The sequence below is a fragment of the Ptiloglossa arizonensis genome, chromosome 2, assembly GCF_051014685.1.
Source record: "Ptiloglossa arizonensis isolate GNS036 chromosome 2, iyPtiAriz1_principal, whole genome shotgun sequence".
Lineage (NCBI taxonomy): Eukaryota > Metazoa > Arthropoda > Insecta > Hymenoptera > Colletidae > Ptiloglossa > Ptiloglossa arizonensis.
Window position 1 is genome coordinate 3,534,724 of NC_135049.1, and position 24,373 is coordinate 3,559,096.

The 24,373-nt window shown below is 27.3% G+C and overlaps 3 protein-coding genes across 6 annotated transcripts; 1 reads left to right on the forward strand and 2 right to left on the reverse strand.

Annotated features, from left to right (window-relative positions):
* Nucleotides 1-632: 632 nt before the first annotated feature.
* On the reverse strand, nucleotides 633-3,912 carry LOC143143857 (golgin-45). Of its 4 annotated transcripts, XM_076305625.1 has the most exons (7): nucleotides 3,107-3,630; nucleotides 2,499-2,674; nucleotides 2,130-2,342; nucleotides 1,827-2,026; nucleotides 1,396-1,524; nucleotides 1,078-1,303; nucleotides 633-979 (listed from the first exon to the last, which is right to left on the reverse strand). In XM_076305625.1, the coding sequence occupies exons 1-7, from the start codon at nucleotides 3,156-3,158 to the stop codon at nucleotides 821-823; spliced, it is 1,155 nt and encodes a 384-aa protein (XP_076161740.1). In that variant the 5' UTR covers nucleotides 3,159-3,630; the 3' UTR covers nucleotides 633-820. The 4 variants fall into 4 exon arrangements, with proteins under 4 accessions (XP_076161740.1, XP_076161739.1, XP_076161738.1 ...); XM_076305624.1 differs by lacking the exon at nucleotides 3,107-3,630 and adding an exon at nucleotides 3,727-3,912 and having other exon boundaries at nucleotides 2,130-2,674; XM_076305623.1 differs by having other exon boundaries at nucleotides 2,130-2,691; nucleotides 3,107-3,632.
* Nucleotides 3,794-7,687, forward strand: LOC143143859 (uncharacterized). The gene is made up of 7 exons (XM_076305628.1): nucleotides 3,794-4,229; nucleotides 4,370-4,485; nucleotides 4,744-4,975; nucleotides 5,393-5,586; nucleotides 6,530-6,806; nucleotides 6,868-7,153; nucleotides 7,336-7,687. Exons 3-6 carry the CDS (start codon nucleotides 4,778-4,780, stop codon nucleotides 6,991-6,993), a joined length of 795 nt encoding a protein of 264 aa, XP_076161743.1. The 5' UTR covers nucleotides 3,794-4,229; nucleotides 4,370-4,485; nucleotides 4,744-4,777; the 3' UTR covers nucleotides 6,994-7,153; nucleotides 7,336-7,687.
* A 4,432-nt stretch (nucleotides 7,688-12,119) lies between these two features.
* On the reverse strand, nucleotides 12,120-24,274 carry Sec24ab (Protein transport protein Sec24AB). The gene is given in 18 exon segments (XM_076304518.1): nucleotides 12,120-12,587; nucleotides 13,237-13,340; nucleotides 13,855-14,190; nucleotides 14,749-14,921; nucleotides 15,442-15,552; nucleotides 15,711-16,040; nucleotides 16,349-16,476; nucleotides 16,790-16,851; nucleotides 16,904-17,103; nucleotides 17,558-17,789; nucleotides 18,324-18,433; nucleotides 18,698-18,824; nucleotides 19,062-19,164; nucleotides 19,588-19,703; nucleotides 19,766-19,900; nucleotides 20,128-20,744; nucleotides 22,167-22,326; nucleotides 24,139-24,274. Coding segments are annotated over 17 exon segments (3,135 nt in total). The 5' UTR covers nucleotides 22,306-22,326; nucleotides 24,139-24,274; the 3' UTR covers nucleotides 12,120-12,475.
* Nucleotides 24,275-24,373: the final 99 nt, after the last annotated feature.

Below are 24,373 nucleotides of genomic sequence, written 5' to 3' on the forward strand. Positions count from 1 at the left end.
CACCCACGGGCTCTCAGCCTAAACTAAACGTGAATTCTCGCGTTCCATTGAATTGAACACTAAACTCCACGAAACAAATCCATTTTTATTTGGTAGTCAAATTAAAAATACCGTTTACGCATGCACTTTTACAAACATGTTTATATTTGTTAACAAATGATTATACAAATACAATTACATAGGAAATAAGTTTCTACTAAAACATCCCCGATGATTACCTTTTTATTTTTCTTTCTTCTCTCGCCTATTTCTTATTAATTTACTTGTCTTCGTTTACTCTTAATACAAGAAATCGCTATTTAAATTGTGTGAGACTTAGTAATGAATAAAATGTTAATTAGAAGTAGTCTTTTAACGGATATGTCATTAGATGGTATGCAAAGTACGTGGTGTTAGCATGATGGGTATCCAGTTCACTATTCTAGAAAAGTAAAGCTATACTCAACTTGATCTACTTGATACTCAATTTCTTGAACGTTAAATTGAAGTAAGAAAAGCAGTGGAGTAGCTTGTTCTCCAGATTGCTCTACACTGGATTTCTAACTATGAGTTGATTTGTTTATCTTAACAAATCTACGATTCCAGAGGATATGAAAATAACTTTAGAGAGGAATTAATATTCTATCAGATAGTATATGTATATATTAGCATTCGTTCTGCATTTTTTATTGTCAGTTAATGTCTTAATACCAATAAATCAATAATTCTAAATACAAAAATAATACAGTACATTTAAGACTTTCAAATATACTTTTAAAAAAGATACAGACATATGTATGAACTGTTTCCATAATTCAAGGATTATATTGGAATAAAAGTGTTAGATTTGTTTAATTTCACCACTGCAATGACAGCAAGTTATGTTTGAATCACAACGCGGCAAAAATATTTGGCCACTAATTGCTACAGCTGCTCCCATCACTGCACTACAAGCCACATCTTGCCTTCCAGATACGAGCAACTTTGGTCTCATGAGCAACTGCACATAAATGGAAGAAATAGATTAAAATCAAGAAATCAACAGTCAAATTAATGTAGATTATAAAAATAATTAACATTACTATAACTACGACATACTTGTTCTGCAGTCTTTTCAGCAAGTGTTTTCATATCTAGACCAGTTATATTAATTTCCTTTTGTAAATTAATATTTTCTAGACCGCATAAAAGTTGAACTTTTAGAATTTCTGCTAGTTGACAGCAGCCCTGTGCTAAATCTACAATATTTGTGCTTGGTAATTCGTGCCTTTTACAAGAGACAATTCCAACAGGGTCAAAATTTTCACGAAGGATACTAAGTGTTCTAAAATGAAAAATTAATTCTTAACACTTATGAAATAAAATGTTCTTACTTGTACATTATTACTAGATATACTCCTTAATACATAAACATACCTGTATGTTTTAAGGGATATGTCACGAATGTGATTACAATCTTCTAAAAGTCTTTTTATTGCTTCCTGAAGATCTGTTGTTCTTTGACAAAGAGCTGCCTTCCATTTTGCAAGTTCTTCAACCATTAAGCTGTTATAACATAATGCATATGTAGAAATTGTAAAGAAAATACTAATCGGTAGAATTATTCAAACCAAAATTTAAGTATGTGATATGTAATTACTTTATTGATTACATTTTTTAAGTTTCAGAATTTTATATTTGTAATCCTTAAAAATTAAAAAAAGTTTTAAAGGTATGTTTATGAATATGTACATACATGTCATTTTTAAAAGTTGAAAAATGTTCAGGTCTTTATGTTACATATTGTATTAATATATAATTATTAAAAAATTATGTATATTTATATGTATTAAATAACTTTCATTTACCTACTGGCTAAGAATTTACTTCTCCAAACTTCACATTGACCAGCCAACCACTCAGTTTGTTCCTGATGAGTTGAAAGGTGTTGAGCTGAATTTAGAAGAGCTCGAGCAAGTTGCAATTTATCTTCAGTTAATAAATGAACCTTTGTTTCAAGATCTTCTCCTACAGCAGCTACTAATAAATTCTTCAATTCTCCATTAACCTGTTTAAAGAAGTGTATAAACATATATTTTGAATTTTTACTTTTTTATTATTTCAATACATTTTTACTTATTTCTCATATATTTAAAAAATTACATTCATACCTGTGTTTGAAATTTCAACTGATTTTCAAGTTGACTGTTTTCTTCTTTGAGTTTTTGTATTTCTACTTCATATGCTTTCTTTTCTTTTAACCACTGACTCTCCATATAATTATCTTTATCTGTATTCGCTGTATCATTTGGTGACACTGTCGTTTCATGAATTTTCATTGCAGCAATTTGGGAGACAGCCATGTTCATATTTAAATTGTTTCTCTGTAATTTTTTACCTTTCTTGTCATATGGAATAATTGGATTAACCGCAGCTTTATATGGCTCATATGGAACAAATTTTGGTTCCTTTGATTTTAATGACTTTAAAATGTGTTTTTCATCTTTTACACTAATAACATGTTTTGGTATTAAATTTACTATTGGACCATTTGGAGTAACCGGAGGAATTAAACTTAATTGTTTTAAATTTGTTGGATGATAAATAAGTGTGTCTCCAAGGCGGCATTTTGTCTGTTTGACTTCTGTTTTTTCCATCACCACATTTTCCATACCATCACCTTGCGTACGTCCCCCACAATGCATTGTTTGTACATCTTAAATGTTAATTAGACTGCATTAATATGCAGTATTAAAAATGAAAATAAGAATGTTACTAAGTATAATATAAACAAATGTTTTCACTAACATTTTGCAATGTGTTCATATTTTCATATGTATTAAATATAACAATTACAGCAAAGCAATTGTCAAAGTAAACTAATAAATGTATTTTTCTAATGCTAACATTACCAGGAAATTATGAAGATATTGTCTTATGTTTATTAAAATATAGTAAATATGTTTTATAGGTACAATTTTATATATAAAAGTAAAATTAATGTTATATTATAGACATTCAAAATGTAAAAACTACACACATAATTATAAAGTTAGATCAAAATAATTTTAATTCTACCTATGCAACATCTACAAATTATGTTGAAAAGAAAGTTTTATACAAATGGGTCATAGAAAAATAATCTAACCTTGTGTATTAATTTGGGCTTCATCTTTCATAGAATTTGAAACGATAGACATTATCGTTCTATTTTAATTGTATTCAAAATAATTTCAATAATTTTATTCTTCTTAGCAATAAAGTGAACATTTATAATCACTTAGTACATATCACTTAGCAAAGGCAATCCAACGAAACTATAAGCTATAGCATCGACAATGAAAGTGGGAGAGAAAACATTACGACATCCTTAATTTCTGCCGTTTGAGGGGAATACAGTACACTATAGTTCGCATAGGTGCACAGGTGCATAGTAATAACTATCCTAAAAGTTGGCCTGTAGTTAAATGCACCGTTTTTTCCATTTCAACATATTACTACTTTCTACTACCTGTTCCTGACTGTTATTATCGATTGCGTTACTACGTTGTTAAATATAAAGGAGTGTGTGTAAATAAAACCACGTGATTGCAACATGGCCGTATTAGTAGGGCATTGTTCCCAGAATAGATTCAGACACAATAAAATTTATATAAGTTATTTTTCAGTTTAAAGACTATAATTTTTATAATTTTTCAATGGAAATTTTATCATTGAATCGGCTTTTTAATCATTTATCATATTTTTTCGTTTTCTGACTCACTCTACCTTACGTAACTACACCCCTGGCTCGTACGTCATCGTAATGGATCAATGACTATTTACAATCATTCTATATACTGCAGCATTACAACGTCGATGCGCAGTATCAGTATGTCACTGATCGTATTATAGATCAAGTCTAATCCTTCATAACAATTTAACAAGCACAACCAGAAGCGACCATAACATCTGCGAAGAGCCTTCTCCTCTTCTCCTGATACTAAAGAAATTTCATAAATTTATACAGCAATTAAAAATAAAAGACATATCTTGAAAATTACATACCTCGACAGAAGAGAAGAGGAGGGGCTGGTAGGACTCTTCTTAAGCATTGCAATTTATCTCCTATTACTATTTAAAGTTATACTAAAAATCGGAAAAGATGTTTTTTTTTTTGTTGCAGATAAAAAAAAGAATGTTGGAATAAGTCTAACTTTTTGTATTCACACATTTTCTGCAACTACAATTATACATTTGCAAGATACTAAATAATTTTAAATACGTATCAGGTATAAATATAAAATATTCATATGTGTAATATTCACTTTTATATGCTGAAAAGTTGAATATATTCTATATTGATAATATACTTATTATAAACAATTTTGTTGAATCACGGCCTTCTGTAAATAATCTCGAATTTTTATAGTTAATGGCAGCACCGATCATGTGGATAACACAATAGAAAAATATTTGTAAAAAACAGATAAAATTATCAAAATTTATATTAAATTTATAATACAAAGTACAAATGGTATTACTGTAGTAAGTAAATTATAATTACATAGTTCAGAGTGTTAACTTAACTTTAATATAAACTGTAACCTCTTTTAAAATTTGTCGATCTTTAATTTGAAAGGAAATAGTGATGTGTTTTCATTGAAAACCATTATTTTCCATTATTATTGCATTTAAATTGTTATGAATATAACAATATATCATTTGAAACCACAAAAAGTTATTATATCCTTAAAACGTCGAATTTCATACCTCGATATAATAAATTATTATATTATAATTTAGAATAAAGGGAAGAGAAAATCATATCAAGTAAATTATGGATGAAAAAGCCTACAAACAATATAAACGAATGATTGCTCGAGCTGAAGTTGCAATCGATAATAAACCTCCAAAGTTTAATGTTTCTTATTATTATAATAAACGTAATTTAACTGATGATGCGAATCGAGTTAGACAAATAGACAAAGAAAATATAAAAATGTTACAAAGGATGAGCATAATTACTCGTACGAGAGTAAGTATTTTTCACTTAAAAACTTTTCCGCGTAAATACAACAGAAAAATACAAATGTTAAAATATTTTTGCATACAGTTAACTACATTTGACTTTTACTTTTTTATTTTTCTTATTTCTCTTTATTCTATATTGTTCTAATTTTAAAAAGAACACAACACTAAGTTGAATTAAAATTATCTAATCGCTACTAATTGTGAGGACTTATCCCCACGATACTATTTGACTAATCCCTTGCTCCATCTATCATCTCTTTGTGCAAACTTACAAACATGTGACTCTCACTCTCTCTCTCTCTTTGTCTTTAAAATAGAGAGGTAAAACGTAGACATATAATTATATTACTAAAGTTTAATTTATAAATAAAGTTAAGTTCATAGAAAATGTAATCTTGATTTCGACGCATTTGCATAACAGGGTGTAGTTGATTGTTGGCAGCCACGTATCAACTTTCAATCAAATCTTGAACATCCAGAAGCAGTAAATAATATGATTAAAAAATCAAATCAAATTTTACTAAAAAGAATTCGTGAAGCTAGTAGTAAATACCCTACTGCAGAACTGATCAAAAGTTGGAAATCATTAAAAAAGAAAGCAATAATCGATGGAAGGCAAATTATCAATTTTTAATGTTCCAAAAATTTCATAGGGCACAATGTTTTACAATAATTCTATTCAGATAGCGATTACGTGTATGCGTTTATACATACATATATACAATGTCTACATATATGAATTATTTATTTATACATGGAAAGATTATCTGCATTGATAATTACTAAAAATATTTTTTCTTGTTGCACTATTTTTTTATACTGTAATTTAATACTTAGGTTCTCGATGAATTATTTTCTTACCTAATCGGATTTCTTATTAGGATTTTAGAATATGCAGTAGATTTATGATAATCCGGTCCCGCTTTAACCGGCTACATTTTTTTACATGAATACCAGTAGAAAAATCACCAACACATTTTGGGAAGTTTCATTTATGTTTGAATAAACGTATCTACTTTTTGTCATTGGTCGTTATTTATATATATATCAATCAATTTATTTTTAACAAATATATGTTAAAAATGACTTAGCTTATATTTGACAGATTTTTGCAAAAAATTGGAATCCAAATTGTGTCTCGCAAAAATGAAGATCACTGCATGGTCAAAGATGTGTCATTAATAAAAGAGTTGAATCCATCTATTCGAACTAAATGTTTCTTTGAAATTGAAATTCGAGGTGACAAACAAAAGCTGGGAATCATTCAATTTGAATTGTACGATGATATTGTACCGCAAACGTGTGCAAATTTCGCGGAACTATGTCGTGGTACAGAAAATGGTTTATCATACAAGTAAATAAATTTTACGAATACTAGTTTTTTTACGTCGATAATTATTTGAATTTTCAGTATTATTTTCTTATAATTATCACGATTGTACTATATGTATAAATAATTATATTACAATATTTTAACTAGATCATAGTGATAAAAAATCATAATAATCAAAAGGTAACAGATTTTTGGTAAAGGTAATGGAAAATTATTACATTACAGGAACACACCATTTCATCGCATTGTTACGGGTTATTGGTGTCAAGGTGGAGACGTTACAAGGTACAATGGTAGTGGAGGAGTTTCTATATTTGATCAACCATTTGAGAATGAAAATTTCAACTTACGTCATGCCGGTCCTGGAATTTTATCTATGTGTAACGACGATACAAATAAAAACGACTCAAAGTTTAATCTTACGTTTCGAATGTTAGAAACAATGGATGAAAAATATGTAGTATTTGGAAAAGTTATTTCAGGCCTAACAAATATTTATAAGGTATACAAATCCGTTTCGTTACTTTTATAATTATATGAACATAAATTTTTGTTGTTCTCAGATTGAAGAATTTGGAACACAAACAGGAAAACCAATTAAAACAATAATTGTATCCAACTGTGGTATTATATCAAGAAAATACGAGTGGTACCCACAAAAATCAAGCGATGACGTAGAAATTTCATGAAATATGTTAATTCTAAAAGTCTTCAACGAAAGTGTGCAAATTATTATGCACTTAGATACTTTCGTGATCAAAGTTTCCAGAAATTCCTCGGTGCCATCTATCTATTGTTATTATTATATCGATCAGTTTTTTTACGAATCGATAACTACACTACCGATCGGTAAATAGCAGTGGCCCACGATTGTACAGTTTTTAAATAATTATATTATTATTATTACAAAATTAGAATATAAAAATGTAGTGTATTTAGTTTTTTATTTTAAAAAATTAATGAGTAAGAGCAATTCATATTTATATAAATATATAAGTTATATTTCTTTATCGAACAAAATGTTATTCTAGATATCATTTGATGGTGAAATTACAAAAATGAATGTGACGAGATACATCGTATCCAATGGTGAAGTAGAAATAAGAAAGTATTACGATTTTGTATTCTAAAGAAGAAATAAGAAACAAATTTTTAACTGAGAAATACAATAAATTTCTTTTTATTAAAATGTTCATCTAAAATGATGAAACATTATCTGATGTATGTGCGATGGCTACATCTGTAACAACTAACACTGTCAGTAACGATCAGTCTCATCGTTACTTACTGATAAGAGAAGTGGCAACATACTATTTACTTCAGAATCACTGTATTCAAAATACATCTTGTTTTGCATAAGAAATAAAATTTCTGACAGACAAATCTGTAAGTGACTGTAGCTATAAGAAAAAAAGAAAATTCGAAAACTGGGTTTTATTAAGGATTTTATTTTTGCACCGTTTATAACACATTTTAAAATCGTAATTGATTTGTGAGATTCTTGTACTCCTGTTTTTCTTTTATTACGGTTCATTTAAATTTAGAAAAAAAAAATCGAGTGCTCCAAGTACTTCTTTTATTTGGCAATATTAATAGTACGGAACACGGAATTTTATAAATTTTCGATTTTTCTTTGCACAGACCTACCTCGAATTAACTAAAATATATTTGTCCACACAAACACGCGCGGGTGCATATACACAAATCTTGTGTAGGTATACGTATATACCTTTCTTGTCGTTGAAGACAGAATTTGTAATCATACGCCATTTATTACATGTATCCATATGCTTTATTGTATTTCCGTATATTTATGTGAAAAAATGATAAAAAAGTTTTAAAATAATATCACTTCGAGTTATAAACGAGGAATTTGTGCTGTAAAATTTCTTTTCGTACAACTACAAAAACTTGCAAACATATTAAGATAACAATATATTCTTTCTTACAGAAGAAATACTTTTTCAGTTGTCTAGTGCACAGAGAGAAAGTTTATATATCTAACGTGAATTATACTTTTAGTTTAAAATAAAATATACAAAAATGTCAGAATGTATAATAAAAGCAGGTAAAGTATCAAGATCAATAATATGCTCTACTTAGGTATTAAGAATTTACAAATAAGAGTTACATAAAAACAAAAGGAATTACCTTCATTTGGGAATCTTCTCCAATTTTACTCTTTCTATGTAATATGGTGCACTTCTGGGAGCTGTATAGTGTATAGGTTAAAACAAATTTTATTTAGTCTCGGACTTATAATCTCAAGTGATTTGTACTTGTATCTTTTAAGTATGAAAGAAGTCATGTTTTATATAACTTGAGTATTTTTATACACCTTTAATTTGTAAAAAACAACAAATAATATTAAATGAGTAAATAATACTAGACATAAATAACAGTAGATAAGAACGAAAGTAGTACAAATTGCAGTACTCCCCGGATAACTGAAAAAGTCTGGTCTCGGTGTTTCAGTTATCCGGGTACGTCGAGTTTTTGTTCCAGGAATCAACTTTTTACCTATAGGATGAAATTACCTATAACAAGAGTGACGATAGAGACCACAGATCTAATTATTTTTTGTGCTATGTTATTCAACAAGTTTGCAATGGTAATCGAATAATAACTCCGTATTGTTGTTCAACACGACCACGTCATACAATAAGTTATACAACAACCACGCAAATTTTACAATTATCGTTCGATAGTCAATAAACGATAGTTTATTAGATATTTTTTACGAAAAATTAAAGGTCTATGACCCCCATTAGGCACGTACTTGGAATGAGTTATTCATTAATGAAAATTCAAATTTTTATGTTTTTTATTATAACTTTATATGAGTATTACTAATGAATTGATCAAATCTTTTCAATGAAAATGAGTCTAGACAAATTTATTCAGGCTATTTTTAATTATACGTTATATGAATATGCGAAGCAATGAGCTATGCGTGTGTGTGAAAGTAATGGACAAAAAATAAAAAAAAAAAACCATTGCTTAAAAACGTAATATTTACATTATTTTTCTGTATGATATTCCATTATTACATATATTGTAATAGCGAGTAAAGAAACCTAGTCTCATCAATCACAATTTAGCAAGTAAAGCAATCAGACTTATAGAAAATTTGATATTTGTAAACTAAGCAATAAATTCTTAAAATCAGTAGAAAAACAGCATTGATCACATTTTGTCATTAAATTTAAATTAGCATCTATACTTCTCAAAAAACGATTATTTTTTTCAAACTGAAAATTACTTATAATTAGTTTTGTTAAATAGATCGTTATCTCACAGAACATCTTAATTTGTAAAATCCAAAAGTGTGTGTTTGAGTAACATATAATTAAATATAAGCGGAATATGATCTATGTTTAGACTCATTTTCATCTGAAGAAATTCACAAATTCATTGACAATATTCTCATAAAAATATACTAATAAATATAAAAATTATAATTTTTCTTAGTATGTGTTTTTATTATATCATGTGTATTTTATCGCTCTTGCTTATTCGGCCGGACAAGCGCGCTAAATAAACATAAACAGTGGTGGGGATGATTTTTCTTTAGCTATCCAGGGAGAAATCGTTTCAATTATTCAGGGAATATTATAATTAGGAACAGTTTATGCACTCGTATTTGAAGAATTTTGTACTTGTGTGCAATGTGAAATTATGATGCAGTATCGTGTTTCCGTTTTTCTAACTACATATTCTATGTGCTTCATATGTCCATGTAAAATTTCCGTATTTGTACATTTGTACAAATCGTATTCATAAAAAAAATTATTTTGTTTGTAAACATTACCACAGATGGTTTGTTAATTCGAGATCAGCCTATACATATACATATATACACGAACATTATACACACACGTATACATACGTACGTACCTACATACATACATACACAGAGTGTCCCATTAAATGTGATAAACAAATGTAATTTTTTTATCAATAGCCTTATAAAAAAAACTACTTACTGATAGCTTCCTGACCATTCAATTGTATTATTGATAAAATTGTGTACTTGTTTTTCATTTCTCAGAAAATATTAAATTAAATTTGATTTAATTCAATATACTTATTCTTTTAGTGCGTACTTAAAACTAAAGAATATCAAAAATCTAGAATTACTAACATCTTGACACAAAATCAGTACAATTAATTATACATTTTGTTTTTCGTATCTTACACCACAATACTTTTATACGAATTTTTAGAAGGTACAATATATACTGATATAGCATACTATTTCATCAGTAAGTAATTTCTTCATAGGATTAATAACAAAAGAATTATAGTTCTATGCCATATTTAGTAAGATATTTTGTACATAACGTATTTACAGAATGCTTTATAAAGGATAGCATATTGAAAGAATATAAAAGGCTTCTGTGAAAAATAAGATGACATTTGACATTTTTCTATAATTATTAACATATTTTTATGTCAACGACAATTAATATTTTTAGTATTCCAAGCCACTTCCTAAACAATACTTTTTCTACTTTCGCTGTTCCAATAGTATTGTGGTTAGATTTAAAGATTAGTAAAATATACGAAAATAAGAATTACTAAGACAAAGTATCGTCTTTCTTTTAAATTACTAAGGAAAGCAACGTCATCGTAATAGAACTATAACACAAATACATTAGTTTATTACTTTTAAGTTTAATGACTGTTATCTTAAAAGGTTAATAGAGTTGGGTTGAGAAAAAATCAAGACTCATCTTATTTTGGGCGTTAGAATTTTTTGTTTCCTAGATACACCATATCTGATGAAATACTTTGCATGTATATATACTGCTTTACATTACCGAGCTCATACGTCTAATTTGCAATTAATTGTAAAATTTCTGTTGGAAACACAGAATAAATTGAGTTATTTACAAAATTAATCCAAATTGAAAAGAAACAAATTTTGTACATATTTTACTAACAAATTTTTTCAAAAATATATTACATTTAAAACATCCGAGTCGTGTAAAAGGACTAATTTATTGAACATAAGTTTGTAGTGTTTAATTCAATTAACATTTTTATGGTGAAATGTTACACGGTATTGTAAAGATTTTTCTTTCCCATTTCAAATATACATGTACAAAACTTCTGCAACTGAATTTAATAATATAAAAGTTTCAGAATCAAGATTATAGAATGTTAAATTCATAAAAAGTAATAAAGCCACCAACGTCTATTATTCTTTGCGTTTAATCGAAGTTTTTCGAAACATTTATTCTAGCTATGAAAAAGTTTCCATTGAAGAATCAACAACTCGAAAATTATGTACGAAAGATGTGATACATTGGGTGAAAAAACATAAAAAATTCTTGAGTAACTAAAATCTGAACCGAACAATTAAGAAACCGAGTATATAACAGTAAATGTTGCTTGACACTTTCGCATAGAAAATCTCAAATCTAAAAAGCTCTCAAATGATGTACAACATTTGACTAAGAAAATGTTCTCGAGGAGATCAAATTTCAATTGTATTAAACCGCTACGAACGTATGTATCAAACGAATAAAAAGAGATTCCCACAAGAGTTTCATAAAATACTTTACCCTCTATAAGCATTTCCTCTATAAGCAGGAAATTTTTAACAATAGTTGGGCTTGTCAATTGAAGTACATAAACGAAATATTGGTTATTCATTAAAAATTTTGAAAAGCTAAACTAAAATCAAATGGTCATAATTTCTGGAACGGAAAAAACATTCATAAAAGAACCAAAGTGTTCAAAAAAGTACTGCAACTAATAAAAATAATAATTACTACAGTAATAATAATAATAATAATAATAATAATAATAATAATTACAATTGAATTATATTTAAATGCTTCAACACCTCTTAAAACAATAATAACATTCATTCCTACATATGTATACGTACATAAATGTATATATGTATATGTCTATCATATACATACATGTATATGTACATATACATATAGATGTGTGTATATTTATATATAGATATATATGTATATTTTATATTTCTAAGTGTTCCATTCTAATCAACTGATTAAACAATCATTTTATGAGGTTCATATTTTTGAACACAGTTCACGATTGCTAAACACTTTCACTGTAATCAACAATGTCTTTTTCATCTTATTGTTTCTGATTTTGTTTCCATTTAATCTGGCATACTTTCTATTATCATTATTTCACTTGTGTCTTGAGATGTTGCAAAAATTCGTAATAACTCAAAGCAGACTCAAAACGGTCTTCAACTAATCGTTCAATAAAGAGCGTCCTGAAGTGGCTGTCATCCCTGAAAATGAAAAATATTACTAGGAATAAATGTTATACACTCACGTTTGTAAATAGGTATATAAAATGAAATGTATAATCTATAGTAATAAATATTACGTTATAATAAAATTTAATATATTGTTACTATTATTATTATTCTAACATAATAATATAAGCATCTTAATGTTTTGCTGCTAATATTTCATCTTTAAATTAAAATGCGCAAAAATTAATTGTATACAAACAAATGAAATTACATTACTCTTTAAAATATGCAATTATATTTAAAATCGCCAATTATATACGTTTTCAAATATGTTTAAAAGTTATTGTCAACTTTTAAAACTATAAATCACATTTTCTATGAGATGATTTAATTGGATAACTTATATTGTATGCACATTTTATTAACATGTTGAATCCTGCTTGCACTATCAGTGAGCTATAGTATTATTTACTTAATACGTAATTATCATGTACAGTAAAGTTATCATACCGCAGGCCATGAATGGCCTCCTCAATAATTATTTTTGTAGTCTTATGGATTTTATAAGTCATACTTTATACGCATATAATAAGTACAATAACGTAGGCTATCAGCTCACACAGTCTAAATAGTTAATTTTTTTGGTATATTGTTGACTGAGATTAAATGTGAAATGACTTACCGGATAATTTGTACAGAAGCGGAGAAGGGTTTATCCTCTTGTAAACTAAATACAAAATTGCGTAACCTTTCGCTTTCTGCTGTCTCGAGCTCTGGTAACTCGTACTAGAAACCGAAAACAATTTTATTTATTTTCAGCAATATAAAGTTTATCGATTTAAATTTCTTAAAACGTTACAAATATTTTGTTAATATTGATAGTTATTTCTTCTACAATATTCTTTCTTCAATTTCTTTTACAAAATTAAAACATATATTTCACCTGTTAAATAGTGGAGTAATATAAATCTCTAATAAATAATTTTTTAATTACAAAAAAAAATTCATATGTGAAACAATGCTTTCTTAAGCCTATACATTATAACCATCATTACTAGTTTGTAGGATTTAGTTTCATTTTTAAATTTTCAATTTGTGGCTAAGTTCAGCAAATCTTAATCTATATCAGTTTTCATTCACTCTATACTTAGAGCCATATTTATATACAATGCTTTATATTTACATTTATATATATTACTTTAACTATGCATCAGCGTAACTCAGTAAATAAAAATCAAGCAAATTATGCTTTACAAACCTTAAAGTGATACAATAATCAATTTTAAAAGTATGAACTTACTAGTTCTTCCGGTATCGAAGCAAAAGCAGTGACCCCGAGTACGTTACAACAAAACGTGGGATGAATATTCTTGCCAATCAAAATGAATATTCGATCACCAGCGTCCATCAAAAAAGCACCTCTCGAGTGAATTTTCTCAGCAGAAAGATGCAGTCTAGGTGGCTGTGGACACTGTTTTCCATTGATGTCCTTTGAATTTTGTTCTTCAAATGCATGTATAGGATACAGATCAGGATAAATCATCTGAATTAATTGAAATAGTGGTAAAGTTTTCAACTGGCACATTGTAAAGACTCGATCATCAAGTCTTGTACTCGTTCCTGATCTGAAGGCAACCTTAAAGAAGATACTATTTTTACTTACTTATAGTAAAATTTTAATGATTGTTATATTTTGTGTACATACATATTATTTTAAAAATTAATAAAAACGATACTAATTGTAATTACTATATTGCTATAAATATTTTACACAATAATTTTTTTGAGGTTTAAATACATTATTATTAAATGTATTTAAATTATAAAATAATATATTATAATAATGTATCATAGGTCGTCAAATTTGTCTCTAAAAATATTTTTAATCTTATATAAAAGAGGACATGTGGCTCTGTTTAAAAAAAATATGAATAAAAATAACATTAAGAAAGTTATCCTTAAACCTTATTTACTTTATAAAACCTTTTGAATCTATTTTTGAATCTTATATACTTTAAAGGTAAGGAAAATAATTAAAAATTCTGCTTCTAAGAGAACAATCTATGCATAAATTAAACAATGTATCTACTTGCCTACATTTAAGCAAAATGTACAAAACATCAGTCTACCCTCTTCAAGAGTTAATTATTTCATACAATGCATACAATGCATAAATAGTACACAAAATACTTACGGATTTGAGCAGAGCAATAATATAAAGAGGCAGTAGTTTTAAGCTTCCTGGAACTAGAAGTCCACCAGTGGAAACTGACTGAGACAATTTGTAGGCTGATAACACGTCTATGGCTACGTTTATTAATGCATCTCTTGCATCAGATAAAGAGGACTGTTGAGACCTGTCTACAGCTGTAAATACATTAATAGTAGAACGAATTAATTAAAAAGAATATAATTAATAACAAGAAATTATAGTGGTATATATAAGTGGTAATGTGATAGAAGAACCCATAAGTGATGTGCTGAAGGCAACTACTTCTGTTTATGAAGAACAAAATCAAAACGAGTATTTGAGCAGTATGATGTGGTGTTTAGCTCTAAAAAATTTGTTTAGCCGCATTGCAACTGTAAAAATTGCTGCAAGAATTTTTAACACAGGTTTTTCTAATGTATTATTAATTATAAGCAATGTGTACATAACAGTAGAGCCAGCAGTCTATTTGTTTGATACTTTAAAAAATGCTTGTACGAGCATCGAGTTGAACATGTCTGCTCTATGTAATACAATTTTCTTGGATAACTTGAAAATCTAACAAAATTCCAACATAAATATCACTTTATATACTACTGTAAATATTATACATTTATATATGGGTAAATTTTGTGTTCATTACTTATGATTTCTTTTTCCGTATAATACAGATCTTACCCATTTTCGAAAGTAGGCCTACTATGCATTGTTGATCAATGGAATGAAGTATATTTGACAAATTAGACTCTACTGGCAAGCAAAATGTATGTACCCTAATCCTTCTTTCACCTGAAATATAATTTTGCTGTTAATCTTTTTTTAACATCGATTTATTTGGAAATAGAATTTTGTATAAAAAAATGTCACTCTACTTTTTCGACTTATTTTTATAACGTAGAGTCATCTCCTTGTACCATCAATTCAGTAACACTCTATATAATACTTACCCTTGCTTGACGTGTAAAGTAAAGCTGCCTGGAAACAGACGTTCTGAAGATCTGAAAGATTCTCTTCTATGGAAATTTGCATTCCAAAACCCGCATCTGGATTGACATTAGGCAAACTGAGAAGATCAGTTGATCTTACAAAGAAATTCCCATGAAAAGTATGAATGCTTAAGCCACGTGTACAACGTATTCTCATCACTGCTTCAAAACCAATCTTTCTAGTAAGATAACGTCTTAATATTCTATCAAGAGTTTCTGCATTTTGCTGCTTCGAACCTCGGAATAAAGGAAGGTGATATATGCATCCTCCAGAGAATTTACACATACCCGCTAAAAAATAAAATTTTTCTTTATTCTTTTATTTTTATTATATTTATATGTTTGAACATTATATAATTATTATAGGTTGCAAACCTAACTGAATCACATCAGAAATTTTATAACTATATTAAATGAAATATTTGTTTTTATAACTACGTCTCATTTAGTACTCATGAGTACATATCTAACTTAATTCTATCAATTATAGACAGAAAAGTAATTTGCTGTAATGCTTTAAAAATGGTTTTTAAAATAGGTTCAAATAATTTTTTATAAAATAACAAGAACTAAAGAGAATAACTCAAATTAGTACTTACAAAGAGTGGCTAAATCACAATATTGGCTATTTAATAGGAATAAATCCACAGCAATTTGTTGTCCACTGCAATCTAATGCCAATCTCTTGTAGAAGTCTGTAACTGGATTTAAATGTGGTACGTCTTTACTTAAAGTTTATTCGTCGCGTTAATAATGAAAATATTGAGGCAAGATATGTGATTCGCCCTGTATAACGCACAACATTAAAGTACAACAGATCAAACATCATTCATTTTTATTGAGCAGTTTATGATGTTCATAGAAGACGATCTGTAGGAACAAATAATTTCATTCAATTTGAATTGTAACAGTATTTGAAGCAAGAAGGAAATAGAAAGATCTTAAAATTACTAAACAAAGCAAGAAATGTTTATCTTTTTATACATAAGAGTATACAAAAGGGTTATAGGGTTCAAAGAGCGTTCTAATTGTCTAGATGTGCATTACGCATCGACGGATGCTCGATAATTCGTAAATCGCTCGGACCGCCATCTTTCGATGGCTTTGGTGCAATTATAGCAATAGACTAATTTTTAATATATGTAACACCAAACTTTAATAATACTATATTAATATGTTACTTTAATAATACTCACCATAAGTTTGTATGCAGCTTGCAGTGCTGCACCTAAAGCACTATTTGTATCATGAGTTCCTTGAAATTTCGTGGGTAACTGGGCCAATAAATCTCTTAGTAATTCCTCGCGTTCCTTCAAATTGACAATTAGATTTTCCGGGCATGGAAGAAATACATCTGTATAAATATTTTTTTGCAATTAAATTATACGTTTTTATATATACACTAATATAATTATAACTATATATAACTTTCTTAACAAATTATAGTTTTTTAAATATTAATATTTTAAAAAATTAATGATGAACATCTATGTAAAACCTTAAAAAATGTCTGTATATTCTATTTCGAAATTTGAATTTTTTTCTGACACAATACATAAGTATCTTATAAATCTGAAAATATGTTTAGCTTTAACAATTAACATTTTTAACAATTTGTTAATTTTATAGTATTAAAATAAAAATTAACAAATTGTCTAACACTTTGACAGCTGTTGCTGCATATGTGATAAAAATATAATTCGGAAGCTTGCATCACATTGCAATCTCACAAAAAGTAGCCAATGACAGACGGAAATCTTTGCATAAAATGTGTTAATATTTTAACAAATTAACTAATATTACTTTACCATCTATATCTAGCATAATCATTTCCTGAGGTTGTGATACATTGTCAGGTATACTGAAAAAATGTATTGCAGAATCTACTGCCAAGAATCCAATTTGTGTTCTACTATCGCCTGGTAACCTTGACAATTCCTCTGATATTACGTTGCATACTATGCTCAAGTAACCACTTTCCACCGCTAGTCTCGAAACGTCCAAAACAAATAGATACACAGCTGGCTGTGGTGGACGTAGCTTAAACATATTATTTTTATTAATTTGTTTAATTTACATTTACCATTGAAACAATTCTCAAAATTTGTATACAATATATTTACTAAATGAATTGAATGGATAAGAATAATTAAAAATGAGTAAAATATTTAATGATAAGAATAACTTCCAAACAAACATTAAATGTACATAGCACATTAACTACCATATTAATTACATACTGTCTTGTATCACATAGTTATTGATTCACCAAGAAAGGAGTTTTAGATTATGAGAAGTTTTATGAGTATTAGTTTAACTGTCAATGTGATAAACATTAATATATGTTAAATAAAAGCAATCAAACAAATAATAACTATATTGAATAATAAACTACAATACAACTTACAATAACAGTCAATAAATAAATAAATAAATACTTGAATAGTGTAAATATTAATATTATGGTTTATATTGATTATTATTGATAATATTAATTAAATATAAATATTATAAACTATGTACATTAGTAATTCATATTTCTCACGTATATACTTTTAAATAAACATTTCTTACCATGTATTCACTGGGAGCAATAAATTCAATTGTACTAGTTTTAACTTCCGGACGTCTTGATGGATCTCCATAAGATTTAGTTACAGGATCAAATTGAAATTCTTCTGGCACTGTAAACATAATCTTCATAGAAAATCAGATAAAAATTTATTCCTAAAATTAAGGTTTGGTATTTCTCAATTACAAATAAGTAGAATAAATATTGTAAATAAAGTACATTTGTACTATTAGATTATAAGACATTAAATTCTATTTTTAATATTGCTCAGGGAAGTATGTATAAATAATATTCAAAGGTTAATTTTTAAAATTACTTGTAAAATAATAAATTAAATTGAAGAAATAAAGCAACAATCTTATGAATTCGGACTTACATTCATTTACTCTATAACATAGATTGCATTTCCATCTTTTTGAGTCATTGAAGTATACAAATGGGTTGATGTACGTTCTACAAGCACGACATCGTACTATTGTGCTGCATTGTATCACTGGTAAATGCTAAAAGTACAACAATGCTCGACTATTTTACCCATTTAAACAAATATAATTTTTCAAAATGTACAATTTTTTTTAATAATGTATGATTATTAAATATAGTAATACAACATCTTATTTGAAGCACACAAAAATGTTTAAAACAATATTACAGTTCAATTAAATTACATTAAAGAATTCCTTCCTGTACATTAACATAAACTCAATATTTATGTTGTAGATAAAAGGAAAAATACCTACATTTAAATCTTTGAAAGGATGTATTAAAACTCCTAGAGGCAACCTGGATTTCTGCAGTAAAGAATTGGATTCTGGAATCTTCGTGAGTGTACAACGAAAGATACTGAAAAAATTAATAAAATAATTAAAAATAATAGTCAAAATATTATGAATTGTTCATTAATATTTCGTAAAACATTTTAACATATTAACAACTGTGCTTGATTCCCTCTTCTCCTTTGGGGAGCACAACACAAGAAATTAAGCACTAAATGTAAGTATTGTTATAAACCAATTGATAACGTGTGCTTCTATATTGTTTGCTTTATTTTTTTTTGTACAAACGAGCGATACTTAACAAATTGCAACCAAATCCATAGAGGACCAAATATCTTATGCAGACATCTGACTTTTATCGATTACAACATCCAGAATATATTAAGGAACAATGATTTATTTCTATAATATTTATAGCTATATGTATATGAATTTTTATTATGAACTATTTTGCAAGTTTAATTTACGTAATTTTAGAGAAAGTACTTACTCAGGGCTGCAATTAACACTGTCTAGGAATTCTTGGCGAAGTTTAATTTTTGGTGGCTCTACTTTTTCTGAAGGTAAAATATTTCTATATTGCAAGAGATCAACAGTCTCCATTCCCTAAAAATAAAGTGTCATTATGTTATTCAAATAACAATTATTTGATGCCTTCATTTACTTACCCATAATTTGTTGTATCCAGTTTGTGCAACAGACATCATATTCATTTGGTTGTTCAATTGATTCATTTGATCAGGATATCGTTTGTTCATTGAATCTGGTGGTATGTTCAATGGATTTGGTGACTGACCTTGATACTATAAGCAAGAGAAAAATATTCATTCTAAAATATATTTTAACAAGTATAAACATGTATAAGATGTTTCTTAATCAATTAGAATACTGTAAAAATATATCTAAAATTGTAGTGTATTCGAATTATAACTTGCTATATGTGCTACATTTTTTATATATAAATATGTTAATGAATAGTCAAAAAAGTATGAATTTGAGTATATTTAGAAACAATATAACAAAATCAAACCATTCTCTGTCCAGGAAATTCTGTGACTGTGGTTGAAATCTTTCCTTGCATTTGTCCACTAGTAACCACTCCATAGGACATTGTATTTGGTACAGTAGCAACATGTTGTATACCATGTGCATTTTTGGCATACATTCTTTGTCCACCAAAATTTGATTGGTAAAGAGTTTGTCCTCTAGGTTGTTGCATAGGATTTGGTAACATATTTTGTTCCTGTACAAATGGTTGCGCACCTTGTCCAATATTCTGACTCTCAATTTTATAAGGTATCGATTCCAATGCTAAATTCTGTGGCAAAGTTTGCTCAAATCCAGCTACTGATTTTGGCAGATCCATTTGTGAATTTATTAATTCATCTCTTGGAGGTGCTTGATTCTGTATCACTGGCACTTGGAATTGATTCTGGACATTATACATCTGTGCATATTGCTGGTTTTGGGGTAACCTTACTGGGGGTAGCATTACAGGGTTCATTGAATTTTGTTGACCATTGATTGGAGGAGGCATTGATGGATGTTGTACAGGTGATCTGTATTGGTTGTAAAGATATGGAGTTGGAGATGGATCTCTTGAAGTTTCTCTAGATGGATCTCGTGATGACTGTGAAGATGGAGTACCTAGAAATAAAACATATTTACCATGAATTATAAACTTTTATTGCATTAAACAGACAACAAAATATTTTGATTTAGAAATTTTAACTTTTATTTGCATCAAATATATATAGATAATTCATTATTTTTAAATGCAATATTAAAAACATAAATTTGCATATATTTTTATTGTACAAAATATAATAAAAAGTAAATTATTGTTATATTAAATATCTGTTTAAAATACTATTTATGGTTGGAAACTGAAAAATATATTCATGAAAACCAGATTGATCTTATTGGTCACAATTTTGAATTCTCCTTTGTAATGAATATAACTAAACAAAGACTTACAAAGAGTGTCATCTATTGGGCAATGTTGAATTTAGACTTTCTAATAAATAACTACTTAGGTAGACATAAGTAAATGTAATCCACAAACAGTTTTGAGGAGCACTATTCTTTTCAGTTCCTAACTGTATATTGACACTTTAAACAAATTTTACAAATATTTACATCGTGCTATAGAGTGTGACATTTACAATAATTTAATTTCTAAACACATATATTACTGATTGAATTATTCATCTTCTCTGCATAATAAAGTACTGTTCATCACCTACCCACTCTGCTTAAATTATAAAACTTATATTTAACAGGATTTTTATAAAAAACATAGTAAAATCTATTTATAATATGTGTCATCAACTTTACATTAAAAAGTGACTTAAAATATGCTTATAATTTTATTTTTTTGTTTATTAATACTTAGTTGGTTTCCCTTTGTTTTATATAACTTTAAAAATTCAACAGAGAAATAAATCATACAGAAAATATAAATATGTGCTTCTGTAACATTTATTCAAACTACCTTTATAACACTGTTAAATTGTTAGCAATTTTCATATTGTTTCCACTATTAGAAATTGTATAGAAAATCATCCTTATATATTTGTAATATTTAAATTAAGATATAATACTGGCTAAGTAAAAATTGTAATATTGTTTTCATAAACCATTGTTTACTATTCATGTTAAGTATAGCACTATTGTAATAAAAGTATAACTTTTAGACTGCATTCTACTTTTCTTAATACATTCTCGAGAATAGTTATTTAAACTTTTTTTAATCTTCTTTCAGTGATAGTAACATTATTCTGATTTTCAGAATTACTTACAGCAACATAAACAATCATATTTAATAGTCCATATTATAAGCATATCTATGTTATAACATAAGAACATTGTTAACTAACTACTTTTAATAACTTATGTTATAACATAAGATCTTCTATTTGTCTAAAATAACATATTTTTATCTGAGACTACTCGAATGATACACTATTATGCATATATATGTATAATCAACAATTATAAAACAATAATTTAAAAATATTAATAATAATCAAATAATTACTAGTATACTATTTTTCTTTATATACTTACCTGTGAAACTATAATTTGTTGATTGCATGCCATTATGATGTGCTACACTTGACTGCCCATTTACCATCTGAGAGGGGCCACTTTTAAGGTTACTCTCATTACCATACGAATGGTATTGATAGTCTATTGGTTGAGACATATTGCTGATTTCCAAACGTCGCTATAACAATTTGAACACATGTAATTCAAAATATAAGAGTCATATAAATAAAGACATTCAAAATACATTAAAATAATTGAAAATTATACATTTATTTCCAACACAATGATTCTGTATAAAACCTAAAGAGAAAAGAATTTATTCATTCATTTAAAATAAAATGTTTCAAATTATTTGAAGAGAATATGAAACTCTATTTGCTTGTTTATGCCTATAATTTACTATACATACTTTTATAAATTAATTCCAAAAGAAATAAAAATACACATTTTGTTATATAAATATAATGGCTTATTATGTATAAAAATATATTACTTACAAAGTAATTAATTTTAATTAATAAAGATGATTAATATAATAATCAATAAAATAATTCTATGTTTATACCATTTTTCTTTATGATATACATGACAAATGAAATGTTTTTATAATTTCTTGAATATATCAATTATACATGCAATAACAAAAGACACTGTGAAAGACTTAAAAGCCACATGTTACAAGCAAATGTTATAATGTTTAATAACACATGACTCATTAAGCATTAATATATTTACACAAGAACATCATACAGTATTATACACATATATAGATTGGACTTAATGTGTAATATTCTTCCATGATCAAGAAACTCATCAAATATGACTCAATGTACATCAATTAAAGACTTTCATATTACAAATTTTGTAATGCTTCTTGCTTTTTGTTACATCTTTCATTATAATAAACTATAATTTATCTATATATAACTTATATTTCAAAACTATCAATGTGTAAAATTTGGATATGTTTATTGAACTGTGTAATTTTCTTTACAAAACATTCCTTTTGTGTCGAAGTAATAGATGTACAGACACATATATGTTACTGATATTTAATTATGAAGTTTCTTCAGTAAATATTTTAAACATCTTTCTTTATAACCAACTAAATATTTAAATTTATAAAAATAATGCTTTGATCCTTTATTACAAATATTCAGTAAACATATGAATCAAATATATTATTTATTAAAAGTGAAAGTAAAACTATTACACAACTAAAATATACTAAAAAAAATTGTGAAAATTACACACTTACAGCACAAATTTACCAATTACAATTATAACTTTTTATAAAACAATAATTAATTATAAAAAATTATACATCAACTTGTTAAGTTTCGTTTCATAATATAAAAAAACATATTCTTATTACACAGCTTTGTTTAATTTAAAGTGAAAATAAGGGATAAAATTAAAATATTATCAAAAAAAAATAATAGATTACTTATAATGTGAAATTTCAAAAAATAATTAAGTGAAATCCAACAACATCAAATTTATAGTATTTTCAATCTAATTTTAATTAAATGTAATGAAGTTTCAAAATATATTATCTGCATAAAAGATGTTCGTAAGACTTCAAATTTATATTTCACAAAATAACGACATTCAAACAAAATTGACATGAACAGCAACACTATATTAAGATAAACTTAAGTAAGGGGAACAATTGATATTACCATAAAAACAACAAAAACAAGATAAAACCTGTAAATATAATCAAATAAAATAGCTACGAACTAAAACCAGTTCGTGTTTAAAAAATAAACATTATAATTGCTCATTAAGCTGAAATTCTAGCGAGAAAATATTGACAAATGTTACAACTTAAAATTTACGATTAGAAAAGGAAACAGAATGCTTACACAAATTTTCAAAGATCGGAATGAAGAGAAAGATCGAAAGGTTAAAACGTCACGTCGAAGTTGAGGTGCTATAAAGTCAAAGTTTTTTGCCAGTAATTTGCCTTTAAAAAAAAATTTCTTACCTTTTCGACGAGGTTATCGCGGCAACAAGAAAGAAAATTTTAAACCTCACTGCACCAAGAGACGTGCATTGCACTTTTTATGGTGTAATTCGCCGTTAATTATTGGAGAGACGTATCTCGTCGACGCGACACACAACATTACGTGGCAGCCCAGTTGATTGAAGCGCCATTTTCGCTTTGTGGGCTGATACTGAACCACATACTTGAAATCGTTAATGTACGAACCATTTTACTC